This window comes from Bemisia tabaci, chromosome 3, assembly GCF_918797505.1.
Source record: "Bemisia tabaci chromosome 3, PGI_BMITA_v3".
In the NCBI taxonomy this organism is placed as follows: Eukaryota; Metazoa; Arthropoda; class Insecta; order Hemiptera; family Aleyrodidae; genus Bemisia; species Bemisia tabaci.
Genome location: NC_092795.1, coordinates 8395082 through 8405872, shown reverse-complemented (window position 1 = coordinate 8405872; position 10791 = coordinate 8395082). Strand labels below are relative to the sequence as shown.

Genomic DNA, 10791 nt, shown 5'->3' with positions numbered 1-10791 from the left:
AATTTAAAGTGCGAAAAAAAAAGGTATTCGAACAATTCGTCGAGTTATACAGGATGCGCCGATTTTTTAAAATTTCTCTTGTTACAGCCCATTCCTTTAATTTCGATGAAGTAACTTCACAAATATTATGATCACCTGGAAATCTAATTGCCAGCTCCAGATGCCTGATTATCCCTACAGTAATAGTGACTGCGTGTGGAAATTATGGCTCAGTCTTTCGAATTTAACCAAAGAAGCTAGAAAAAAGAGAATTATTGGAGATTCGGAAGCAAAGAACAACAACTGCACTGAAAAATTACGAAAAAATGTATCAAAACCACGAGCCGTCTGAATAAAAACGATCCACAGTATACCGAAGAGCGATCCCTGCTAAAAATGTTCCATGAGGCTTATTTCCACTAAGTTCAATAAGAGGCGAACATAAACCACTGTGTCTCAGACCTTTTACTCGTTTTTCCAGGTGGCTCCTAGCATTACCACCGATCAATGGCGTGGCGTGCTTTGCGATATATCGATTAACCTGCCATTAAAACCTTTGAAAAAGGATCGATAATCAATGCTCGCGACGAAAACCTCAATAATCGATCCTTTACTATATATAGGTTGAAATGGGGAAATATCGATACGCGCCACTGCTTTCAAAATCGAAAGCTCTGAGCTCCGAAGAAAAATGTCTCCGTTTGCATTCGGTTTATCCACTGAATATTGTGCGAGCGTTTCACGACCACTTTCGCCGTATGAATGAACCCACGAATGGTAAAATCTACATTTGTTCAGAAGCATTGTAAAAATGTAACCAGCTCATTAATTTGGCAACAAAGGAGGGCCAGGTTTCAATGAACAATTAAATTTTGCGCGTCTTTCACAACAAAGGACAAGAGCCCGTCGGCGTCGAAAGGGGGGTTGAAGGGCGCGGCGATGGGGCACAGGATCTGGTATCCCTCTAATTGGGGTTTGCGGGAGTTATTTACACCTAAAACATAACGGCTATGAGATGAGGGGTACGCCTCACGCCTAAATTCAGCGTCGTTGTTCATTATCAGCTTGTCAAAAGGGTTGCCATATCCTTCCTTCTCTTTGCGAAAAATAGCACATTTTCTATGACCGGCAAAACAACACTATCCACGATCATTGCCAAACGGTCATCATTTACATCATCATTTTTTGTGCCTTCATCATCATCATTTTCTTTTTCTTCTTTAGATTCTATGAAGGAAAGTAAAATCATACTTTTATCGTGCCCATCATCCCTCCCTACCTCCCTCCCGCACTGAACCTGTCTTCCTCTCCCCTTCCGGGAATTCGGACTTAAACCATCGAAACATCGTAAAAAATGGAATGATACAACAATTCAAACTTCCGTGTGTTGCACAGTATCATTTTCAATTGAAGGCGATTTTCCTTTCCTGGCGTCAGGCTTTCCTTACTACCTCGCCCCCCCCCCCCCTCCTCCTCTCGCATGCAATAATTGTCTTGCCATTATGTTATACTAGCACAAAATCCGTGCTACTCACGGAAAAAACATAACTATACTTGTAATCAGCGAAACAAGTGAAGAGTTGCAAAATCTTGTTGTATGTGTATTCCAATTCACCAAAAATGTATCTGACTCTTGAAGAAAAATCGTAAGTTGAAAAGCTGTGGCTCCGAAAGACACCATTTTGATCACTGAATTATTCAATGTGCTCATTTCCTCATGTTTATTTTTACCTGGATTTCCTGTCATTAGAGTCCATTTTCACACCACTGCCTAATTTTGTTTTTATTTTAATGTCTCTCTAACTGTAACATTATTGCAGTTTTTTGCTATTACACCACTTTTCAACATATTTTCAAAGCTTTCTATTAACTTTTAAAAACTTTTGGATCCTCTTTTGCGGGTCCTTTACTTCTGTAATTTTAGACGCACGCGTAACCTGCATAAGATTGGAGACTAGAAAGTCGTATTTTTGCCTTAAGAGACTTAGAGAGTTAAAAAAATCATACTTGGATCATTGGACACATGCAAGGGAAAAAACGGCGTAAATCGCACTGTTGACGCGGGTCAAAAGGGAAGGACTTCGTAATTTCAGACGGCTGAGGCCTTTATAGTATTGGTGACGTCACTGAGGCCGAGATAAGAGTACTGCACCTGATTGGCTGGCTTGGATCATCGAAGCCATATCAGCTTCAAGTTCAGTTATCACCGAGAATAAGCATTATCACTGATGGTTAAGAGATACTCGATAGTTGAACAAGATTTGAAAAAAGACTAAAATATGAAATTTCGTAAAACTTTTTCTTACCGATTTTTCTAATTTGATAAAGTATGGCCGATAAAGTTAACAAAAGAAGTGACTAAAATATGAACTCTCTAATAACTATACGTGCCTATCAATCGAGAAAATATGACGGGAAAGAAAATTCAAGTTAAAGTTTTAGCCCACAAGACAGCACAATTTGAAAATTATGAACTTTGAGGAGGTATAAAGGAAGGGAATTATTCGCTGACACTGTAATAAATTAATGTCATGGGCTAATAATTTTCTTCAGTAGATGATTTTATTCGTGTACCTACAAATTATGTACAAATTAAGAGTGAACGAACATTAGCAAATAACTTAACTATTAAATTTCTCTATTGTTCATACAATTGTTTAATGATGTTGAACAAATAATTAATGTTCATATCAATTACAATCTTTAAAAAGTGGAAGGGGGGTAATAAATTTTCAATAAATACATTACACTTTTTACGATTTAACAAAAAATCCTTACATTGTTGATCAGTGACGATTCTTGGTGGTCGGCACCTACTGTATTACCTCCACTTCAGTGTATGTTAAAAAAAATCCCAAAGGTAAAAAATGGTTATGATTATCTGTCAGTTTGTCAAATCCCGATAATCATTAAAAACCCTGAAGGGTTACATCTCCCGATACGACTCAAGTATTTTGTTCACAGGTAAATCAACTCGTTTACGATATCTATTTGTTAAGGATGGGTAGAATTTAAAAACCATTCAAACAATGCGAGAGTTTACATACAATTAGAGGGTAAGAAAAGGCAGGACTAAATAATTAGATGTATCACTGCAGTTATTTTTTGACCTCTCAAAAAATACCCAATGATCCTAAAAAGTATAGCTTGGCACAATGACGAAGTTTCAGTTTTATTGAGTACGCTAAATTAATGTTTCAAGTCTTAAAATCAGAGTTAACGAGTCAAGATTTTCAGTTCCAATCACGTCACAGAACGTAAGCTAGAGTGGGTGTAATAGTTAGGTACTGTCCTAGATAATAAAATTCTCGAACTTCCACGGTTTTGTAGTTGAGTTGGATAGTATGAAATTCTTGTCGAGAATATAGTCTAAAAGTTAAGTAGTGCATACTTCATACTCAGTTTTGTTCAATGGGATATGCATAGGTTTGAACTTCGAAAAAAATTATGCAGTCTTAACGAGGAAGTTCATGCCGACACGGAAAAAAAAATTGGGACTGTTCCCATGGATCTGTTGCATGCGAGAGATACAGCCAACTGAATACACATACTAAGGGGAAATTCGCTTGAAAATTATGTTGGGCACATCAAATAAGTCTGAGATCCACTCCTTAGCGCGCAATCTGCGCGGTAAAGTCTCTAACGCGCTATTTCAAATTTACCGCGTGTGCGGAAAGTTTTTCTCGGTGGCCGGTAGTTAGGTTTGCACAGAGAGAGACCAAACCTAAATAATCAATTAAACAATCTCACGAACTGTTATACACTCCTTGCGTAAGATTTAAATTGATTCGAAGTTTTGGTTTTTGCAAAATAAAGCAAGAAAAAGGAAACAAACACTTGATAGCGATTGAAATTAAACAATATGTAGAAAAAGTTAGCGAAATCGTGTGTCTACTCGGGTCAGTTTTTTTTTTACTCCTCTATCTGTGCAAGCCTGGTCCGGGGTGACTGAGAAAAACTGCCCGTAGACGCGGGAAACTTGAAAAAACGTCACGAACGACGCAGATTGCGCACTAAGGAATGGATTTCAGACTTTTTTAACGTGCCCAAAGTTATTTTCGTACAATTTAACCTGTGAAGGGTATATTTATTTGACTGGATCTCTTCCGCACAACAGACCCGTTGGTTGGATGATATTGGCATTTCCAATTGATTGTGATAGTGCCGCAACATTTGGGTTAATAACCTAATTTATTGGGGTACTAACACAACTAATTGGAAATGGCCATGTCATCCAACAGCCTTTACTTCTTCTTTGTCCGTGGTCTTTCTCATAAAAATATACAAAAATTTCTCTGGGAGACTGATTTCAGTGAGCATCAGTCTACAAAACGTCAGAAGACATCAAACTTGGCATTTGAATCGATAATATTTTTATGTTAGGTCCAAGAGGACTTACAGTAAAATGGTTTGTAAACTTGGTAACTTTGACCGAATTTTATTAACCTCACTACTGAGATTGATTTTGTGTCATTTCCGGATGAGACAGCTTAAAATTTTAAGGTGCACATTTGAGTTTTTCCAAATTTGTAACGACTGATACGTAACAAATTCTTTAATTTAGCAAAATTTTTGCTCATCCACATCATATTCTAAATTATTTGGATATGAGGTCCAACCAGATGTCGTGGATGGGCAATGGTAAAAAAATAATATCTGTACATCGTTATGTACCATTTATTTTTCTCCAATAAAAAAGAAAGGAAACTTCGGGTGGACCTCATATCCAAAGAATTTAAATTCTTTCAGTAGCAAAGAATACATCGAGGTCAAAATTAATTTTTTCGCCGTAAGTCCCTAATTTGTGGTTTAATTCCCGTTTTAATTGTGAAAAATTACGGAATCACAAATTTAGTACCTACGTAACGTGGCAAATTTTCGATTTATTTTACTTTTTTGAAGGATAAAAGGACGGATTAAAGCAGAATCAGCGTGAGAGCGTTCACAGTGCCTTAAATCCTGTTTTTTTTTCTGGCGATTCTGCTAAAATCCGCCTGACTAACAATCCTTAAAAATATAAATTAAATATAAAATGTCTCCGGTCGATTTCTTAAAAAAATATCACAGCCTGAATTTCATCCTAACCTAAGCGACCCGAGCTTAGCTGGGCGTGAGCATGGACTCGAGCTTATTCGACAGCTCTTGGGGTCGATCCGCGCTCTGGGCACTATCCGACGGTTTGATCGTGTAGTTTGAGAAACTGGCGACGGTGGCGCTCTCTTGCGGTTCCTCTACGGACGACGCGGAGGATATGCAAACGGTATCCCTGGGGAGGACGTTGGCGATCTCCGCGTTGGTGGTTTTTGCCTCCCTGTCGGTGAGGACGTAGGTGCCGGTCGTGGGGACCTCGGGGGCCTTTTCGACCGACGCTGGTGGGGCTGATTCTTTGCTTCGTCGGGGCCCCTGTCTCATGATGATGCGTTTGAGCATGCTGCTCAGGATCCCGGCCGGCGCCTCGATGATGCAGTAGAGCCAGAACGCGATTGCGTACGAGCTGAAGACGTCGCCTGTGCCCATCCAAACCTGTGATAAAACGAGATCTCAATTGAAAATACTCCGAGGATGTTGTTGGTACACTGGAAAAAACAGTTCGGTCGTATGTACCCAAGTTCGGTGTTGCATATCATCTCGACTAATTCGGTTCGTCAAACATTTGGTTTGTCAAACCGAGCTTGTGCGGTGAAAATAACTGACGAACTAGGTTTGGTCATATATGCCGAAAGTTCGGTTATTTCAGTTTGACAAACCGAATATTTATGATGATATGGAACAACGAACGTTCGGTTCACACGACCGATTGTTTTTTTTTTTTTTTTTTTTTTTTTTTTTTTTTCAGTGTATGTTCATAAAATGCGTCAAAATTTTGAGCCTTAGAGAGGGCATAGTGCCAAAATCAGGGAAGGGGGGGGGGGGTCCGGGGGACCTGGATCAGTTCCGCACCATTACTGAATAAAATCCCCCCAAAAACGTCATTTATCGTGATTTTCGAGAAAATCTTTATCTTTGGGCCTCTTTTCCAATAGAGTTTTTTGAACGAAGACCCCAGAAACGTCATTTATCGTGCTTTTCGAGAAAATCTTTATCTTTAGGCCCCTTTTCCATGAGAGTTCTTTGAACGAAGACTCCCCCCTCCCCTTCCATGAAAAATTGCCAAATTTCCGAGAAAATTGGTCCCAAAGTGTCGAAAACGGCAAAAAATCGATAAATCGCCGCGTCTAAGGTTCAAGAAAGTGGAGTACATTTTTCATACTGTACCAGATAACAGCTCTTATCCATCCATACAACATACTAAAATATCATAGTTGTACCTGGATTCCCACGATGTGAAAATTGACCGAGATGTCGATTTTAGCGGCCTTTTTATACTTGAAGGCAGCTCTTTTGAATGTTTTTCGACCTTAGTCACCCTCTATGGGTGTGTACTATATGTATTTTTCTACGTACTTTTCATATCTGGCCATAAAAATGGCTTCCTGTGAGTTTTAAAAGGCCTAACGGTCCATTGTTGCCAATTTTCACCAATTTTTAGGGGTTTTTTCAAGTTTACGTGTGTGAAACTTAATTTAATCTAGAAACCGTGTACAATTTCGGAAAGAACGTAAAAAAATACATAGAAATGTGATTTGTACCTTTTCCCTACGTTGCCAAATTTTCGAGAAAAATCGTCCTGAAGCGTCAAAAATGCCAAAAATTGGATTAATCATCACGTCGGAGGTTCCAGGAAGTGAATTATGACATTCATGTGGATCGTGGGACACTTTCTCCACGCATTTTCTGTTCTTCGGTATATTTGGCCTGTAGCAAGCATCTTGAGAACCAAGGATTATCTCGAGGTTACAGGAATAAAGAGGTGAACTGGAGTGAAGGATAAAGTAAAAGCACCTTGAGGGCCCGTTTTGTCACGTTCATCTGCGCCATTACATGTTCCTTGAGATGCATTGCAATTTTCCATTTTCGATACGTTATTTGTAGTGAAAAAAAACTTGAAATTCACTTCCTGGAACCTCCGACGTGATGATTAATCCAATTTTTGGCATTTTTGACGCTTCAGGACGATTTTTCTCGAAAATTTGGCAACGTAGGGAAAAGGTACAAATCACATTTCTATGTATTTTTTTACGTTCTTTCCGAAATTGTACACGGTTTCTAGATTAAATTAAGTTTCACACACGTAAACTTGAAAAAAACCCCTAAAAATTGGTGTGAAAATTGGCAACAATGGACCGTTAGGCCTTTTAAAACTCACAGGAAGCCATTTTTATGGCCAGATATGAAAAGTACGTAGAAAAATACATATAGTACACACCCATAGAGGGTGACTAAGGTCGAAAAACATTCAAAAGAGCTGCCTTCAAGTATAAAAAGGCCGCTAAAATCGACATCTCGGTCAATTTTCACATCGTGGGAATCCAGGTACAACTATGATATTTTAGTATGTTGTATGGATGGATAAGAGCTGTTATCTGGTACAGTATGAAAAATGTACTCCACTTTCTTGAACCTTAGACGCGGCGATTTATCGATTTTTTGCCGTTTTCGACACTTTGGGACCAATTTTCTCGGAAATTTGGCAACATAGGAAAAAATTTTACTGAACATTTTTTATTCATTTTTTTACGTACTTTTCAAAAATGTACACAGTTTTTGGATTAAGTTGAGTTTTTCTGGCCGCGCCACGTATCATACGGAAAATGGGGTCTATAGGACTACATTCCGTAATATTTGACGTTGTAGTTATTCATTTTTTTTTAGGAGAGTTTATCGACAGGTTATGCTTCCCCATTTTATTTTGTTTCAATGTCATTTGGGTATTCTCTTGTGTTTCATTAATACTTTGTTTTTTTCTTTAATTTTATTAGGAGCTTAAGTTCCTTTGACATGAATGAAGGAATAAAGCATGTCATCGCTACGAAATTATTGTATTCTTGATTGTATGACCAATATTTTGAAAGGAATTTACATTATCTTTCAGGCGAACTTACCATCCTCCAGTGTGAGAAGTAAATGGGAGCGCGGACGTCTGCTGAGGTGTACATTTGCAAGAATGGATGAACTAGGAAGGCGCCGAAGGTGAGACGGCTCATCGGAACGTAGAAATCGTGACACAGTATGTACTCGAGTGAGCTTCCTGCACAAAAGTAAAGAAAACACCGAATTTAATTTTTTAAAAAAAAAAATACAAAAAAAATGTGATGATGCCCCTGCTAAGCACAGAAGTATATGATCATTGTTGCATTGTGAAAATTCCGAACCAAACTTCGGGCTTATTAGTGAAATTGATATACAATGCGATAGGCAAGTAGAGGACGAGGTAAAAGTCGCGAGACATGGATAGTGCTTCTGGCGAGTATATTGGTCGGTATGCGTGAATTAACGATTATAATGGCACCAACCCAACTTTTCGTGCTTAGTGTATGCCCGTGTTGCATGAACACAAAATTGAAGGCATTTCAGTCACCTTCTTAAAGAATCAATAAGCGCCAATCACAACATGTCTTTGATCGCAATCGAACAAATTGAGGTATAATTCATGTCATTCTATGTATCCGCGCCAATACCTGCGGGCTGGTTCGACAGAGAGCAGTGGAGGTTAGGTGTCGTAGAGTGCGAGAGAGTGCTATAAAGCGACCTACATGTATGTATGTAAAATGAAAATTCCTCCGAGAGTCGCTTTTAAAAAGGCTGAAATTGTCTTTAGGACGAACGAATTTCTCTGAGAGACAAAAAACTTCTCTCAGTCCAAAGAAAAGAGAGTGGAAAATATTCATCGGAACTCCTATTGATTGTAATAAAAATCCTTCTGTTTGATGAGCGTGTATCCTTTCTAGGTTCTATGCTCACTACGCATAATTTTGCAGAACTTACCGAAGCCCCAGCAGAGATGCACAATTATAATGCTGCATGCAAGAAGTGACCATAACGACCGGTGGAAGGCTGCATAGAAGCTCCTTTCAATCAGAGATGACTCGGTGTGAATATCGAAAAATTTCCACGCGTACATTTGGGAGCCCTCGGCCACTACAGCTACCATAAGTACTACGAACCAACGCATACCCTGCAAGAGAAATCATAAATATCATTATACGAATCTATTTATTTTTTGTTTGTTTTTTGTTTGTTTTAGCAGCCTATAGAAACTGCAGAAAGGGAGATGAATAAACGTTTTGGGTCGACTACGGGAAGATGGACCTTTGAAAAAACACAAAACTAACGTGTTTTACTGGAAAGTGTTATTTTATGGATCTTTCAGCGGAAAAACGCCGGAGAAATCCCTATTAAAATAATTTGGCCACCATAGACTGGGTCCCTTATCCTCTCATTATACTACACTGGTCACATTTTAATTTGTAGTCCAGAGGAATAGTTAGGTTTATTTCATCGCCGAAATTTTATTCTGACTATTATTGGTATTTTACAGAGCTGGATATATTTTTGGCAGTGGATATCAGTAGTGCGCTGCGCGGAGACAATGTAGCACCTGAATGCATAGGGCAGCCTCCTACCTCCATTTTCACGGCTGCTCGAGTTGCATATACACAAAATTGAAGGAGCTCTCAAGCGTCAGAAGCGACGGCGGCGATGACCATAGGACCGGCTTCTTGTAAACCGTACAGCAAAACGGACCTATTCTGCCGTGCTAAGGAAGAACACCGTATAAACAATCGAGAGTCGCTAAATTACTTCCATTAAAATGCTCAGTTTTGAGGAGTGTTATGAATATTTTATCTTGAAACTTTTAGGTAATTTAGATCTGATTACAAACAAAATTCCAAGAAAAAGTCGAAGGAAAATATTAATACATTTCTCAGATAATTAATATTTTATTGGTGATAGTACTCATACATACCATGGAAATCTTGACTTTCTTTTCCCGGAGCACAGTGACAAGATACGCGGAGAGGATACCAAGCAAGTATGGTGCGGCCCTGTTGTGGCCCTTCACGTAGAAGTCCCGATAATGGGGAGCGGAGATTGGGTCAGAGAGTACCCTGAAATCCATGAGAAAAAGAACGTGAGCAATTTTTCAGACAAATAACTTAATATTAATATTTTCTTGACTTATTTAGCAGGGCCAAATTATCCAAACATCAGGAGAAAAGAGTTGGATAGCCCATTTGAATACAACTTTTATCGGAATGAGGGGCTTGGACGACGCATAACGTCGCCCCTCGGACGTTAAGGCGTATCTCAATTTCCACGTGAGCCCTGTTTTATATATAAATCAGTGCTATCTGAGGCTCATTCGGAAATCGAGGTATGCCCTTATGTCAGAGGAGCGCCAGTAAGTGCAGTTTTTGAAAAAAATTGAAGTATTCATGAGCTCAACTAAAACTAGTTTGAAAGTATAGTTTACGTATGGAATATTCACAACCAAAATCTATTTTTAAAGCATATAAAAGTGAGTTTAAACTTCCTTCCTGCCATAAAACTCCAAATAATTTTGAAACTTCAAACATGTATTTCTTGAAATCGCAAAACCAGCGCTTATGCCCTTTGTCCTCCAAGCCTCTCAAATGTGCTTTTGTTACAGAAGTGAGTTTAAACTTCCTTCCTGCCATAAAACTCCAAATAATTTTGAAACTTCAAACATGTATTTCTTGTAATTGCAAAACCTGCACTTATGCGCTTTGTCCTCCAAGCCCCTAAAATGTGCTTTTGTTTCAAAAGCAACCGGGGCAAATAAAATCCTAACCCCTCAGAATATTATTTTAGAGATAGCCCCTATGTAGTAGCATACGAGGAATCCGCTCTGTAAGGAATTTTTCAATGTCTGCAACCTCAACATCGAGTGACCGTAAAAACATTTGATTC

General features: G+C 38.8%; 1 protein-coding gene across 1 annotated transcript in view; it reads right to left on the bottom strand.

Moving 5' to 3' along the window:
* Positions 1-2519: 2519 nt before the first annotated feature.
* The window catches only part of LOC109032303 (nose resistant to fluoxetine protein 6), a 61771-nt gene continuing 53499 nt past the window's right edge, over positions 2520-10791 (bottom strand). Inside the window, exons 9-12 of the mRNA XM_019044368.2 lie at positions 9827-9968; positions 8845-9034; positions 7962-8107; positions 2520-5502 (exon numbers count right to left, since the gene is read on the bottom strand). Of these exons, the coding sequence (XP_018899913.2) occupies positions 5080-5502; positions 7962-8107; positions 8845-9034; positions 9827-9968 (901 nt within the window). The 3' untranslated portion in view covers positions 2520-5079. The remainder of the gene's footprint in view (positions 5503-7961; positions 8108-8844; positions 9035-9826; positions 9969-10791) is intronic.